At 50.6% G+C, this 16,569-nt stretch overlaps 1 protein-coding gene across 2 annotated transcripts in view; it reads left to right on the forward strand.

Annotated features, from left to right (window-relative positions):
• SSH1 (slingshot protein phosphatase 1) overlaps positions 1–16,569 on the forward strand; it is a 35,841-nt gene that overhangs the window by 4,324 nt on the left and 14,948 nt on the right. Inside the window, exons 1-4 of one of the 2 annotated variants that reach the window (XM_080559284.1) lie at positions 172–9,719; positions 12,423–12,526; positions 14,285–14,349; positions 14,961–15,082. In XM_080559284.1, the coding sequence (XP_080415410.1) occupies positions 9,634–9,719; positions 12,423–12,526; positions 14,285–14,349; positions 14,961–15,082 (377 nt within the window). In that variant the 5' untranslated portion in view covers positions 172–9,633. Of the gene's footprint in view, positions 1–171; positions 9,720–12,422; positions 12,527–14,284; positions 14,350–14,960; positions 15,083–16,569 lie in introns of those variants that run through there. The other variant, XM_080559283.1, reaches the window with a different exon arrangement.

Genomic DNA, 16,569 nt, shown 5'->3' on the forward strand with positions numbered 1-16,569 from the left:
GGTTGTCCCCTCTAAATCCAGCTGCTGCCGACCGCGCTTACCCTCTAACCTGTAAACCACAATTCGGGAGATAAAGTATAAAAAAAAAAAAATCACAGCAGAGCTTCGGCAGGCTGGTTCCCTTCTTGTTGCTACTTCCTACTTCAATTATCCTGTTTCAGATAAGAGCGAAGCCACTTAACGCTGCCGCGCGGGGTTCGTTCTTGCTATTTCCACCCCGTTGTGTGCTTTGAGATGCATCGTTGCGGCGCTACGCGAACGAGATGCTGGCGGCAGCTTTCTCTTCAGCCTGGTGGATCGGTTGCTGAGACGAGGACAGAGCAGATTCGGGTTGGGGTCTGGGTTACCTTGCAGTTGGGAGCAGCGGGCGGGTGGATGGATGTTGGGTGTTTTTGTGTTGCTGGCCAGAGTGGTCACGGGGGGATGGACACGTTGAGACTGGGCTTAAAATCTGACGCTTTTCTTTTGGCCACTGAGAAGTGCTGCTACACCAACACTAGGTACTGAAGTCCCGGGAGCCCCGTGAGGATTCTTTTCCATGTACGCCTAGAGAATAGGGGGGCTTTTGTGCTGACCCTTTGCTGTACTCGGGGAAACGCTGCCGAGGACTGGAGAAGACCTGCGGCACAGACCCAGCTTAGATGGTAAATGCAGCTCCTCCGCGCAGGGGGCTGGATGGATCCCACCTCCCCTTCCCGCTGAGCTGCTCCGGGCCGCTTCCCGGAGACTTTACGCGGTGCCCATGGGGTGGCAGGATTGCTCAACTTCACCGTGCTGCTTCTGCAGCGGCTGGGGGTTCAGGTTGTCTCCTCCGAAATAAACCCAGGAGCAGGCTGTGATGTTATTTGCCGATCTTTAGACCCTGGACTAGCCTTGCTGGAGAGTTAGGTGACAGCTGTGCTTTGGCACACGTGCCCTGGGTGCAGGGATCAGCGGTCCAGTGCCCGGCTTTGTAGACCTCAGTGGTCCCAATAGTTAGAGAAAGGGTCGTTGGAAACCAGAGCCCAGCTTGCTGCCGGCTCAAGCTGCATTTTGTTGGTACGAGATGAATGTGCTACTACACACTTATGGCATAGCTCCTTCATCCACTCGCTGAACAGATGATTTTCATTCACTCTAAAAAAATTCCAGGATTTTCATTCTGGACTGCGTCGTTGGATCCGGTTACGTGAACTATCGATTTTTATTTTTATTTTTTTCTCTCTGAAGCACTGGGACACAGACCACTTCTTCCAAGTTTTAGAACCGGCCGCGCATTTTACTCCTCTTTGGTCTAAGTTTCCTTATGGCTTCTGTCGTTCCAAAATGCCAAATTTTAGTGGTTTCCACGTGGAGGGAGCTGCCTGGAGCACCGGCGTGCTGCCGGGGGTGAAAGACAGACCAGGGTCTTCCTCTCCTTCCCAGTGCCATCCTCTGCGTCTCGCCAAGTCACTGCATGTTCCCGAGCCCCTTTCTGCTCCAGTTCCCATCTGCTGCCTACAGCTGACATTATTTCCTCCTGTTCTGAAACGCTCCGAGGCGGTGTTGCGTCTGTGTGGTTCGGTTCAGCGTTGAAACCTTTCGGTGGTAAGAGGCAAGGGTTTTCAGCTCCGCGGGGCCTGCTGCTGCTTTCGAAATGTGATGGAAGGGTGGACGGCCCTGCGTCCCCCCGCTTCCCGCCTCGCTCACCAGGTGGAAGAGTGTTCTGCGTGTCTGCCAGGTTTGATAACGGTACAGTTCCTTTTCTTACTGCGTTTTTGTTGTAGCTTAATGAAGTGATTTTCTCCTTTGAAGGTCGTGGACCTGTACCAGGTGTTTGCTGCAGGAGTTAGGGGGAGCCTTCAGGTTTACGGGAGCTCCCTTAACGGCTCTGTCACCAGCAGGAGGAGGAACGGCTGCGGACAGGCTCCTTCGAGAGCATCGGCCCACGAAGGGCCGCGCTACGCGGAGCCCGTTTGGTTAAAGTCGCTGTAATAAAGGTGACCCGTGGCTGGCGCTGTGGAAACTCGGGGCTGTGCACATCCAGCAACGCTGCTCGGGCTCCTCGCCTTGCTTGCTGTGCACCTCTCCCAGCCGCAGGACAGGAACACGGACCTGGCCCGGCTCTGCCCGAGCTGCCAGCCCTGCGCTGCACCAAGGTCCCGCTGCAGCTGGTTGTTTGCACTCTGTTGTATTCCAACGCACAAAAACACTTCTTACTACCTCGGTCTTTAACGTTTTTTAGGGATTTTTGTGCACGTTTCGCAGGTGGCGGCACTGAGCGAACGGCTTGCGGCCGTGTTTTGGTACCGGGGAGGTACACGGGGCTGGGGCGGCCGTCGGCGGGATTTATTTGCGGGGACGGTTCGTTTTGGACTCGGCAGGTCCTGCTCCCTGCCGCGTTTCTTGTCTCACAGCTCCTTGGTGGGAGATGGCGGGGCAGAAGCTGCTGACTTTATTAACTGTTCAAAACAGGACGCTGAATCACATCCTGGCAAGGCTGCAGCATCCTGCCTTAGCGTGCTCCATACAATGGGGAGGCAAATTCACAGGCTCGTGACCCTCGGCTGCTTGCTGGCCGGTAGGTGTGGCCGTGGAAGCCGCTGGAGATATAATTAGGCCTTTACATCTTGCGGTGGGTTGTGTGGGGACGTTCAAAGAGCGGGGAGCTGAGGAAGCGTGCACTTATTTGACACTTATTGAAGGCCTGGCCTTTCCAGGAAACTGTTGCTGACTTGAAGTTGAGCAACACGATGAGTTTACTTGGCTGTAGGTAGGGTAACAGCAGGAGGCCTGCCAGTTTGCAGATGTGGTGATCAGACCGTTTAGGAATTGTATATAAATCTTTCTCCTTTTTTTTTTTTCCTAAAGCCTCAGCAGTTTGAGGGGAAAAAGTACCACTGGCCCTGTTATCAAAGGTACTGGCTTTGTGCTGAATGTTTTTTGGTTCTTGTTTTTGTTGTGTTTTTTGTTGTTTTTTTTTTTTTCCTGGAAAAGGCCAGTATGGTTTCTGTTTATTTAGGCGTTAAAGAGACGGGTCAGAAAAATATTTTGGTTCCACATGCCTCTTGATTTTTAAATACCTTAATCTTTGATAATCAGTTGCCAAGATCTGTGAGTCAAGGATTTCTCATACAAATCAGAGCTGTGGCCAGCCTGACAAGTGCTCGTAAGATGTTTTTGGAGGATGTGAAGTGCACAGGACACCAGCCTGTCCCAGCCACCGGTATGTCCGCACCTCCAAGGTATCTCCCACTGTACCGGGCTCTCCCCGTCGTCCTAGGACAGACCTAAGGCTTGCTGTAGGGCCCCAAGTCTGTACCCACCACCCATCTCAGTGGTACAGAGACCCCGTGCAGCTGGCTGGCAGGGATGCGATTGTCCTCCCGCAGTGAGGGGAATGCTTGGGGGCTCAGCACGAGTGAATTAACTTTGATTGCACGAAGCCAGCTCTTATTTGATTATGTGTTTTCAAAGCAATTTTTACGGAGCTAAGGAGGTGGCAGTAGGAAGATCTTAAATAAACCTTGCAGCACCGGTAAGTTTTTATAAACCTCGCAAGCTTCCCCCTGCCACATTAAGAGAGCAGATGGAAGGTTTGAGGGGCTCCAGGTGGCACAGCTGAGCCTCCCATGCACCCTTCTTGTTTGTTTGGCAGTCACTGCTAGTCCTTGGGTTACAAACCTGCCAAAACCACACCAGCTCACCTATGTTTCTTGAGGAAATCCACGCTGCAAGGATCAGAAATAAAGGCAGCTGCAAGGGGATGCACGGTGATGTGCTGCTGACAGCCGGGCAGAACACCTCTGGAGCTTAGCATCGGGGGCCAAGGCATCCAGAAAGGCAGGGAATGGCACAAAATCTCCCTTCAGGTTTTCCGGAAAGCTGCCAGGTTGCTTGTTTGCCTGTCTGCCATCGCTTCCAACGCTCACATCCGCGCGGAGATGGCTGCCTGTGGGGCTGCTCGCAGTGCCTGCGTGTGGGCATCTGCAGAACTTTTGGGGCTGTGGCTGTCTGCTCCTCTGTGCAACACCGATTTTAAAAGGTGGCCAGGTTTGGAGGGGAAGGGGAAAAGATGAATGCTCCTAAGGTTTTACCAAGCCTTTTTCTTCTAGAGCTAGCTTTGCCCCTGGCTGGCAGCCTCCTTGCTTTCCGGGGTGCTCCTCACCATGGGGTGCTGGCTGCACGCGCTCAGGGGAGCTAGGGAGGCTGGCTGCCTCTAGCTAAACGCTAGAGGGGGTGTCTGGATTGAGCTAGAACTTCTTGACCTGCTTTTACCCTGTGTGATCCGCTGAGATTTATTTTATTTTATTTTTACGCATTACCAATGTGTCAAGTACTCCCTGGTCTCTGCTGCCTTTTTTGGAGTCATTCTGAAACCCAGCGGCTAAGCTATTTTTTGGGTTGCTGCGCCACTGTTGTCTGTAGAGTTTTCAGCCCTGCTTCCCGTCCTGTTGCCTGTGTCCTGGCTGACCTCCGCTCGCTCCGTTTGGAAGCTGCTTTCTTCATCCTTGAATCTATTATTCACCTTCCTTTTCTTTTTCCAGCGGTGCCGTTGGAGAGCTTCCACCTGTTTCTCTCGCCCGTCTCCGGGCGACACTGCTGAGTGGGTGAAGCAGGGTGACTTAATAAAATAGTTTAAAGGATTAAAACAGTGAGCTGACAGGAGGAATGCAGGAGGATCGGTGGACGTGCCGACAGCTCGGCTGGGGATGAGGACGGATGGGGGCAGGATCAGCTCCTCCCTGAGGAGCTGGAGGCTCTGCCTCAGATGCGTGGCTGCAGCAGCTGCTGGGACATGTGGGTGCTCCTCTTGCTTCCCTGCACCAGCTGCCATCTCCCCTGGTATTGCATGGGGGCAAGCGCAGCCACCCATGGGTCCCAGCAAAAAGCCCTTTCCCAGGAGTGAAAGAAAGGTTTCTTTATTGCCGTTGGACAGGCAGTCATGCCGGCTGAGGTTCGTAGATCTGGCCCTGGCCTTGTGAGGCCGTGGCTATCAGAGAAATGACATCATTTTGCAGTGGGAATCTCAGAAATGCTCGCTGCAATCTGAAACGCTAGCTCCAAGTCCGTCGCATAGCTGGATGATGCTGTGATCAGCCTTGTGCCTTTTTGAACTCTGCGATTAATGGGATGAGCAAAAAGGATTTATTTTTTTCCTTGTGAAACAATCTCTTATTTTATTTGGCCTTTCACCATCAAGTACTAGGGATTCCTAGAATTTTCTCTTTCCCGGCCGTTTGGGAGTTGTTCTGCTCGCTTATTTTGCGCAAGTCTCTGCTGGAACGGGGAGCGAGCCTGCTAATGGGTTTGCTTCCCTCTTCCTGCCCTCTCTCTTGGACAGGGCTCCAGCAATTTATCCGGGTCACGCTCTGCGCCGCAGCCGCTTGATGTGCTGGGATGGAGCTGGGATGGGGATAGAGCTGGGGTGGGGATGGAGCCGGGGTGTCCACGGCCCTTTCTGTACCCTGCAGAGCGTCGCAGCCACTGTCTGCCCGCCTTGCATCTGCGCGGGGCTGGGGCGAAGGCAGCCGGAGGGCCCTGCGTGCGTGGGGTGGGCAGCAGCGGCTGGAGGCACATCATTAGCAGTCTATTTATGTTAGGAAATTAGCTTTTGTGGGCTTCATGATTGATTTCATTTTTCTTTTTCCTCTTTGTGCCGGAGGAGAGTTTGTATCTGGCGCTGTGAATGGCCTGCAGTGTCTCAAACCCTTCTCAGCATTCTTGCGCTGTGAATGTGGCCCACGCCTTGCAGCCAAACAATACATGCTTAGACTCTCCTTTTGTTGCTGCGGCGCTAGAAACATGAGGGGGAAGCCCGCTGGGTCTTCCTGCCAGCCCGACTGTCCCTGAGATGGATGGGGAGATGCTTGCCCCAGCTCTGGGGGCTGCTGCCCTGGCCCCCCTGGTGACTTGTTGGTGCCCCAGCTGCCCCCCGGGACGGGGAGATGTTCCCCGTGTGTCCGAAGGAGTTTTGGACCTTGCTGTGGTTCGCAGCCTACGGTTTGGGTTTCTTCTCCGAGTGACTTGTCTTCAGCTCGGGAAGGCCGAGAGCAGGGACTCCATAACCCATCAGAGCCGCACCCTGACGTGGCCACAAGTATGGAAGGAGCTTTCCTGCCTCACATTTTCTGTAATAAAATAGTACTTCAGAAGAGAAACATTTCCAAAAGTTCCCTTGAAGGCAGCTGCCTCAACTTGGGGTGCATCGGGGAGATCTCGGCGGAGGTTGAGCACCGCAAGGCAGCAATGCTGGCAGCACTCGCCGATGCCCGAGGTGTGCTGGGCACCTCCGGCTCGTACCACAGGGTGGTTTGTGAACACATCACAAAACCTCCTCACATCTACAGTAATGCCTTGTTTTAACGCCACGTTTGGTGCTGGGTCTTTCCCGGCCCCGCTGTATGGGGAGCGCTCTGCTTGGCCTGGGCTGTGTGGAGCGAGCATGGCGGTGCCATCGGCCATGTTGGTAACGGTGCCTGTGGTGTTTTGTCTCATCTCGCTGTGGCCCTGGGTTCTCCGTGACTGCTGTGTGACACAGAGCAAAGGCCGTTTGGAAAGACACGAAGTACTTTTATTAGAAGCGTGAGAAATGACCTGCTGCTGCCTCGGAAGGCTCCCGTTCTGTTTCTCAGGTTTTACAGTAGCGCCTCAGCAAGCAGCTTTGAAGTTAATTTTTCCCTGGCGCTGTTTGGTGTTGCTCAGACCCCTTCCGAAGGCCCCTTTCGGTCAGGAAACGCTATCTGCTGCGTCTCCTGTCAAGCCAAAGCAAGCAGCCGGCGTGCTCCGGTTGTTGCCCTGCCTTGGGAAGCAGGGGCGTGCAGCTGCTGCTTTGTCTTCCTGCTCTGTGTCGCCCCAAATCTTCCCCTCCATCTGATGTGCTGCTCTCCAGTTCAGTTTATGTCGCTATTTCGGTGCGGCTCCATGACTGCCCTCAGTGTTTACAGCCTGTCCTAACACCACACCGGGCCTGCGCTGTGGGAGCGGCCTGGGGCCGGGCCCGGTTCTGCGCTCGGGGCCTTCAGGGCTGCTTCGTGTTCCTGCACGACTGCTTGGAGCCGGCTGGGCTTTCCCCAGACTGAGCAGAAAATGTTGGCGGGGGGGATTTGTTCTCCTCCCCCTTACCCAAAAAGCTGGGGGCAAAGGGATGTGTTCTTAATTCGATGGCGCTTGGGAGACCTGCTGTGTAACGTGGAGGAAGCACGTGAAGAGCACGGCTGCTGCTACCCGTTGCATTGATGGATGCCGAAAGTAATTGTGCTGGGGCAGGAGGGTGTTCCTGCCCTAACGCTGCTGCTCGGGGAGCCTGCTGTTAGAGGGGCCCAGAGGCAATCTCTGTCCCCAGAGAGCTCCCGCTCAGCCCTGATGGATGACCTCCTCTGCCCCCACACCACATGTACGTTTTGTTCCATTAATGAGGGGGAAATTAAGGAACTTAATTTGACAAAGATTTAGTGGCAGGAGAGCATGGCGTGGCCCTGTGCCTAGGCAAGGCTCCGTTACAGAGCTTTGCTGCAACAGAGCACGGCACCCGGACTGTGCAAGCACAGCACAGGTCAACGGAGAGGGACTGCTGGAGATGGAAGGTTAAATAGAAGCAGAGAGAGCTTCCCGTGTGAGCAGGATCTTTGAAAGGGCATCTGGAATAGTGTCTGAGAGAGGGTGATTTAGCTTACAGGTAGCATCCAGCTAGAGGAGTGCTCCAGGCAGTAGCTGAAGCAAGCCCCTGGGTAGGTGCCTCGCTCCCCTGCTGGGGCACGAGCAGATCCCAACAGCGGTTGTGATGAGCAGCAAACACAAAGGTAACGAGTTCATTACAGCTCCAGAAATAGGAAGGGTCATTGCAGGTGTGATGATGAGACGGGCTACATCATGCACGCAGGGCAGTTTGGGGAGCAGCAGGGTGCCTGGGCAGCACGTTGTTTCTGTGCTCTGCCTGTCTTAGTTAAATATTTTAATTCTCAGACTAGTAAGAGGCTGCTGAATCAGCCCTAAGCTTGGCTGGGTCTTCCCGCTGAAAGTGGTGTTCTTTGTACTAACATCTGTGTACGGATGTTTATTTTGGGATGAAATGAGTTAAGTAGCTATAAGAAACACCAACGGAGTGCTTTCTTGTATCCTGCAATGCGTGATGATGATTACGTATTATGTGAGATTTCCCGTTGTAGCAGGGAACTCAAATACGCAAGGCATACAAGTTTTATTCCTGGGACATACCACAGCCTAAGCCACAACAGCAAAGCAAGCTGCTTAGGGAAAATCGTTCCATAACTGGCAACCGGCTTCCAGCTCGGTCTGTCCGTCCGGTAACTCGAGCAGCTCTGCCTCTTGTTCCGAATCCCAGTGTTTTTTTACCAGGCTGCTTGTTTGCCTTTGCGGACCCAGGGAGCGGCATTTTGAAATGATTACAAGGCACTGCCTATTGTGTTCTTAAGCAACTTGAAATGTGACTGATGTGTGTTGCAGCCGCGTTCTTCTGGAGTTTTCCCAAAGGGGAAGAAATATTTCCTTTTAAAGCCGAGCAGCGCAGAGCCAGCGGATGGGGCGAGGGACAGTGAAGTCAGGAGGTGCTGGACCGTGTTTTGGCAATGCTGTGGCCTCTCCTTGCCCAGCTCCAGGTGCAGAAGGGCTTCTACTTCATGGACAGCAAAGAAATGTAGCTGTTAGTACCCTCCTGCTCACACGTGGCTCTCCCAGGTGCCTGTAAGAGTAAGATTTTACCCCCCTTAGGGGCTGGTGTGGTCCTGCTGAGATAGCACCATGTCCCAGGCCATGATGAAACCCCTGGGCTTGGCGTTTATTTGAGAGCTGAAAGGGGCTCTTGGGATACTGCGCTGGTTGGGATTCCTGGAAGGGCATGCAGGGAATCGGTGGTTTTTGTTGTGCATGCCAGTGAGGCAGGGTAAAGGTGGAACAGAGAGCTGCTTCTTCCTCCGTCGAGGCTGGTGGTGCCTGGGGAGCGCCAGCGTGTCATCGTGGTTTGTGCCTGGAGAAGGAATTAGTCAGGGGTCTGTAAGAAACAAGTCTTCAGCGAATCCGGTGATAGCCAGCCGCTAACAGATAAATACCGAGCCACCTGAAAGAGTTTCTTGTTGGGTAGGAGCTCGGAACCGCCTGAGTCACCGCGACGCGGCACACCGAGATGCGGCGGCTGCACCGTAAGCGAGGAAGTATTTTAATTTGGCAGCTACTGCCTTTGTCACATATACATTACAGCGCCGGCACGCAGGGTTTTAATTGTAAACCGCAATCAGGCAGCAGTCAATATGATGCTTTTCGTCCCGTCCAAGTGAACGCGGACCTTCCAGAGCGCCCGGCTGGTGTGCTGCGCGTTTCTGATACGCGCTGCGTTGCGCTCAGAGCATGCGAGAGGAAACAAACAAACAACGCCAGCCTGTAGGAGGGAAGTGATTAGACGAGCTTCAGCTGTTTTTTTCCCCCTGCTGAATGGCCTTCTTTCATCAGGATATGTTAGGACAAGTGCTTTCTCAAGCCAGGATATCAGTGGAAGACACAGTGTTCCGTAAAAGTCATCCAGTTCCTGGGTAGCATCAACAGACGCGACTTCTCTGCTCCGCACAGAATATACGATCAACCTTTTCTTTTTCTGTTGTTTTTTTTTTCTTTTTTTTTAATGGGTTTAGAAGCGAAAGGATGTGAGCTTTACGGCTAGTTATGAATCTTTTCGAATTTACTGACTTCTGTCTGACTCTCGGGCCAGCACAATGCTTCTGCTGTTCAAAGAAACCCAGTCCAAATTAGTATGTATAAACCACTCGTTTTTATGCTGCTAACAAACGCTGCTTGCTTGGGCATTTATCACTGCTGCTGGGGGTCAAACGCGGGGGGTGTTCTCTAATGGTAGTATTTTTTCTGTTCTTTGGGAGATTTTTTTAAAAAATGGAGCTTAGATGTTTACTGGGACTGCAGGATTTAAGTGTTTTTGTTTTTTTGTTTTCAAACTCGGTTGGAGTATCGCGTCTTGCCTTTTTCTCACTTTTATTTTGCTAGCTGTCTTTTAGAGCAGTTGTATGAAGCGACTGAGGGTGGTAAAGTGTTCCTGGAGTGGAGATAAGGGACAGTGTCGGGTAACGAAAACCCCAGCCTTGGCAGCGAGGCACTGGGGTGTGCTGCCTCTCCCTACAGCCCCGCGCTGGTCCCCTCCGAACAGGAGCAAATCGGGGAGCACAAGTGGGGCTGGGGAAGTCCGAGCGGTCTGACCTAAGGAAAGCTGCGTTTTGTAAGGTTTGCGTGTGTTTTAGGAAACAATGTTTAAATTAGAAATCTTGTTCTCAATTGTTTCTTTAGCTCTGCTTTCCAGCTCATTTCCATGCGGATACATACATGGTGGCAAAAAAAATTGCCGTGTGGATTGTCTTTCTTGCTTCTTCTGCTCCTGCAGCACAGCTTTCTCACTTGCCTACAACTGGGAATAATCTGCCTCACTGTAGAAGATTTCCTGCCTGCAATGAAGGCGAATGTCAGGCCAGATGAACTGCTGGAGCAGGCGTTACCGATGCCTTGGGGAAAGAGTCCTGTCTCGTCCGCGTTTCGTCCTGCTGTAGCAGCCTCAGTCAGTATTCCCTAGGGATCAAAGAACAGCCTTGGGGATATTTTTCCATTTTCCCAGCAAAGTATTTCCTAAAATTCTCGAGACAGAAATGCTGTGAACGATTTCCTTGTGCGTTATCTGACCGCTCCTTTCCTCTTGCTGAAAAACCAGCTGAGTGCGCGTGAGGCTGCTATCTGACTGAATATCCTATACATTGTGGTGGTGTCACTGCTGGTATGTAACTCCCGGCCTTTTTTTTTTTTAACGCTTTCCTGTTAGATCTGAGGGCAGGAGGCAACAAGACTCTTCCTGGCTCGCTTATGGAGCGAACTAGCATTTGTCTGCAGCAGTTCTTGCCGCTAGTGTGTGCCGGGCAGATCAGAGCTGGGGTTTGGGATCGCGAGCAGGCTGCGGGGCTGGCGTTGAGGCACAGCTTGCTGGTGAGCCGAGCGGTGAGTGCCAGGATGCTGCGGGAGCGTAAATGGAGGAGAGCTGGTTTTAACTAGCGCGGTTGTCCTGCTGGCACTTGATTGATCCGATATATGACTTAGGGAGCCTGGAACTTAGGCTAAAATTTTAGGTTGCTTTTTAAGATAGACGGAAATCTCAAATCTAAACCTGATCCGGCTTGAAGGTTCTGTTGAAAAATGTAGAAACTTTGGGAGCCTTGGCTCTGTTCTCCTAGGAGAGAAGAGCTGAACTTGCAGCAGAAGCTGAAGAGACATGAAACTGATGTCTGTCTCCCAAAAAAACTGGAGTAGATTGGAGCGTTAGCGCTCGCTTCTACCCAGAGGCGAAGACCCCAGATAAAGCACAGAGCAGACGAGTGCTGGGAGCAGAACCTCCTGTGGGATCGTTTTCTGTAGCATAAATAACTCCCGGGCAGCACAGGCTCGTAATGGGGCGTTTATATTTAGTTGATAGCAGACCGTAATTAACGGCGATCTATGTTTGGAAGTGCAGGACAGCAGAAAATTCGGCTTTGTAACAAGGAATGCCTCTTGTGATGGTTGTTGCCTGATGTTTTGAGTGGGGTAGGAAATGCCGCGTAAGCAGTTACTGTGGCAACTAAAAGGTAGCATAGTAGATGTTGATTTTCAGCCTTGTGGGAAATGCGAACTTTACCGCTTATGTCCAAGTCTGTTTCTAAAAGGCTCGGAGGGCATTACGGTACCGTGTAATTAGGCTCGTGCCGGGTCTTACTGTAACTGCTGGTTTTGTTCAGCCTTCTCGTTAGCTGTGTTCTCGGGCCTGTGTTTCAGATGACTCTGGAAATACAGTTTGTGTGTGCACATACTGTGACCTTCCTTCTTATCGGCAGCGTTTCTCCAGCTGGTTGTATCTAGCCAGAGCAGAGCAAAGCCTTTGCTATTGTGTCGGTTGCTTTTTCCCCTGAAGTTCCAGGGCAGCTCTTTCTCTTGAGCTGTACAGGTTTCACCTCTCCCCTCCCTTCCCCTGTAAATCTACAGACGATTGATAGTTGCATGTTCTTGTCCTTGCATTCCAGAGAAATTTTGAGAACTGGAATTAGTAGGCACCGGTTGACTCGGAACCTGATCTTAAGTCATTTCGCAGGTCTAAGCCTGTAAAAAGCCTTTCCCGCTACTGTTTTTAAGTTGCAGAATTTGATTATCAAGTGATAAAGCCATTTCCAGTCCGTGACAGCTCAGGCAAGTATCTCCTGCGATGGCCAAGTAATAAAATGTTGGTGGAAAATGACACAACGCTGCATGAATAATCCTGGAGCCATGCCTTGCAAGTGGCAGGATCAGCCTTTGGGAACAGCTTCTCGTGGCAAAATCCTGCTGTGTTTTAAGGACGAGAAGCCCTTCCTTCCCCAGGTGTACAGACTCGAGCACACGCTTTGCTGATACCTCCTTTCCGTTGACTTCCTCTGTCGTTTGTTTTCCAGCCTAAGCGAGAGCTTTTTCATGGTGAAAGGAGCGGCCCTTTTCTTACAGCAAGGAAACAGTTCCCAGGGCCAGCGAAGCCTCCAGCATCCTCACAAACATGCAGGTAGTGGCTGAAACCGCGTACCGAATTTCTGCTCCCTCTTGCTTCCCTGCTCATCTCCTCCACGCTGACAGCCTAATAGCAGGCGTGGGAGGGTGGATGACTCCTCTGACTGTCACCGGGGGGGCCTCGAACAACCTGCTGAGGAAAACCAGGTTTTCAGCCCACTTGATTTGAATGGGAACATATGATTATTGTGTCTTTGTTTAAACTTTTGTCATTGCCTCGGAAGGGTAACTGGAGTAGAAATGTATTCTCTGCAGGCATTATGGCATTCAGCACGGTGTTCTGTAGCCAGGGAAGGCTTCTGAGCCAGAGAGTCTGTGCTGAGTATGTATCCCTGTCTTCTGCAGCCTCAGACAAAGAAATGTCACTTGCTTCTGCTTTGGTGGGTTGATCTTTGCCTTCTCCTTTGGTCCATGGGGAGGCAAATGCAATGGGCTGTCACGGGGCTCTAGCACCTCTTCTGTGGTTACTGAGGTCCGGATTCAGCGTGGCAGTGATATTTCTCCCGAGCGCTCTCCCAGCCTCCAGTAATCTGAAGCTTGGGACTTTATATGACAGATGACAGCATTTACTTACGTATTTATTTATTTATTAAACTGCCTGTTGCTGGTTTTGTTCAATGCTGCATTTTAAAGTGAGGCACGTTTTAAATAGGATTTAGGTGTCTGTCCAGAGACTCGTTTCGTAGCTCCTTACATCCCCTTTTCTGGTCTCAGAAAATCCCCCTTTCAGTTAACTGATCTAAATCTGGCCTGTAAGCATTTATGGTGGCTTGAGAGCAGCCTGTCCTTCCTTTGCACGCCCCTCCAGTGTCCCAAAAGGGTGGGAAGAAAGTTGTATGGTGAACGCACATAAAGATCAGTAAGCAGATAAGGGGTTAAGAAAGGTAGATTCTGCTCGCCCTGTATTTTTATGCCTTCTACTGTTGACGGGTTTGGAATAAGAGGTTACTAAGAAAGAAGAAATAAAATCATCTGGGCATTTTGAGTGCAGGAGCACGTGGGAAAGGCACAGTGTGGTACTGTGTGTCTGCTGCTTAGTAAACACTCCAAGCACAAAGAGGCTGTTTGAATGCCAAGCTTGGCTTTGGGTGTCTCTGATTGTCAGCAATTTCATATACCCAGCAAACATCCTACGGACGGCATTTTATCTTGTATGGAAAGTTATGAGTGCCTTACCGAGTTATTAGATGTGAACTTGTTTTGTTTTCTTGTGGAGCCTTTGTTCCCTTTGCTTGCTTTCACCGAACAGAAATGTACCCACTGCCTTAGAGCCTAAGTGACTTGTGGCACGAACAGCCCTTTATTTGAGACAGAAGGGATCACCCGAATCGCGCCCCTCCTGCAGCCCTTCCTCCTCAGAAGTTTCCCCTGTTCAGCTATCCCCTCCATAAGGCCCTGTCTCCTTTGTTCCTTCTTTAATCAGAATTGTTCCTCCTGCCTCTTCCTCCCCTGTCCTCGGGGCACGTAACTTTGTGCCTTCTGTATGATGCTGTAAATGGAAGAGTTTCATCATTTATGCCCTTCACAGGTGGTCTCGATGTATTTGGTAGCCCCCAAATACCCCAGCCGGGTAACACTCTTCCAAGCAGCTCACTTTGCTGTCCCAGAGAATTCTAACCAAAGTTAATTGGCCTGCCTTGAATGTTTTTTGTTTGTTTGTTTTCACTTAAAGAAATGTCCAATTTCATTAAAAGTCTAGACTCTGCCTATTCTTAGCACAACGAGTTAGAGACCCTTGACGATTTCTCTGCAGGTGATTTGCCCCAGCACCTCCAGGTGATGATCAACCTCCTTCGCTGTGAGGATAGAATCAAACTGGTAAGAACAGATGCATTTTTCTGCCCTTCTTTCAATTGGAGGCATTGGGAACAAACCTCTATAGGGTGACAAAAAGCATTGGCAAATCTTAGGTTTCACAGTTAAAGTCTGCCATGCTGGTTGCCAGCCCCACCAGGTTTTCCTGCCTGCTCCTCTTGGGCTGGTCCCTACGTCCAGGCTGTGAGTTGGATCAGGAAACTGTTCTGGAATGTGTTAAGTTTAATTTTCCAGTCAGCCGACGAATACTAATACAGGAGATGAGATAGGAGCTTGGTGATGGTAGTGGATGCTCTGCACTTAGACTGTTCTTAAGTCAGTCCTTGGCTTAAGTCAGTCCTGAAATTACAGCCAAGTGGGCTTTAGCTTTCTTTTAAAGAAATGTGCAGAGGCTATAAAAGTCACTGCAGAGAAGTCTATGTTAATTATCCCCTCTAGCATGGCTAACATCTAACGTTTCAGGAAGCCTCTGAGCTTGTCTCTCTTTCTTGTTCGGTGCATTCACCAACTTTTGGGCACAATTACACCTAAAAAATATTGGTCAGCAATGGAAGTGATAATTATCCAAAAGCTGGTTTGCAGAGCTTGACTGTTTTTTTGGGTTTTTTTCCTAGGCTGTCCGTTTGGAAAGTGTGTGGACAGACCGAGTCCGGTACATGGTGGTTGTGTACAGCAACGGGCGGCAGGACACAGAAGAGAATATTTTGCTGGGCGTGGATTTCTGCAGCAAGGAGAGGTACGTCTAAGGCAAGGCTTGGCTTGGAAATCGGGCAGGCTGGGTTCTAGGGAAAGCTTGTCAACAACAAACTGTCCTGAGCAGTTAATTTTCATGTATCTGCATACTCTATGAAGAAAAGAGAGACAATTGTTATTTTTTCTGACCGTCGTGAGGGCGAGAGGGTACTCGTTCCAGAAAGCTTTCGGTCTCCTCAGAACCTCTGGGCTCTCTCCGCAGTTGCGGGCAAAGCATTTACTTGTAATCCGTCTGTAGGGCTGTGGTATTTACCTCATCTGTGGTAGTTTGCTGTCTCCTCGCTACAAAACACTTCTGCAGACACGTTTGCAAAACTGGAACTTATTTGATCCATCGGACTTCACGTCTGGTGATGGCATGATGCAATGGAACTGTTTCGGGAAGGTTAGTTGCCAAATAGCCTCGACAGCAATCCTGCAAAAGCATCTCCAAAAACAACAAACAAATGTGTCAGTAATGAGCTGTTCCCTTTGTCTAACTGATAAGGGCTCAGAATATTTTGAAAGGCAAATAAAATATTTTGTTACTGCAGACCCTCTCACATCGTTCCAGTTATAGGTGAGTAAACCAAGGCAGAAAAGTTCTTGGCTCGGAGAGGTGGGGCTGCTTTGGCAGAGCTGGAGTTAGAAGTCAGAGCTTCCAGACTGTTGTTTCTGTTCTCCGGTGATTTTAGCACGCTGCCATGTTGTGTTGAGGTGGGACTTTTTTGTTGTCTTTCTGGGAAACCTCAGAGGATTTAAGTGGAAGGGGGGAGCTTCTGCGCTGCAGTGAGTCCTGTCGGTAAACTCCTAGCAGTGCCTTCCTGAGAAGATTATTGTCACTGGCTTTCATGCTGCTTCTGTGTCTGCTGTTAATTACTGCTGCTGGCGTTAGGGAGGAAATTCTAACGTAGCGTTCCCTTATGGCACACTTAGCGTGCAACAGCAGGGAGTGTTGGCCATGTCCTCTCCAAGTCCGAGGTGACCTGCCAGTAGTTTGCTCCTGGTGGTGCGTGGTGGGAGACAAGAGGAAAGATGCAAAAGTTATGACAAAACGTAAAGTTAGCTGCTTTTTCAGTTAGTTTCCCCTGAAAGCTGGAGGCTTTGTAAATTAAGGAAAAGTTTCATGCATAAAGAAGTCTGTTGGCATTAGCGACTTTTATTGAGGGACTCCGTGGCTCCGTGTTGGGGATGAAATGTCACTGCTCAGCTGTAAGTGTTCTGACTGCTGACAGTTTGACTAGTCAGGCGCTTTTGTGGGTTTTATTCCTTTTACATGTGTTTAATAGAAAACACTTTTCCTCGCAGAGCTCTAGAGTGCACATTGTCCACATGTGTGTTCAAACTGGCCTGTCAAAGCCTTTGATCTGCTGCAGAAAGTGGCTGAAGGCTTAAAAAAAAAAGGGAAAGAATAAAACAAACCTGTACTCTTTGCTAACTGTCTGTTGTGTGCATCTTGATTTCCTTTAAAACTTTAATATCTCAGCAGCT

The sequence above is a fragment of the Anser brachyrhynchus genome (assembly GCF_964034855.1).
Source record: "Anser brachyrhynchus genome assembly, chromosome: 17".
Classification (NCBI taxonomy): domain Eukaryota; kingdom Metazoa; phylum Chordata; class Aves; order Anseriformes; family Anatidae; genus Anser; species Anser brachyrhynchus.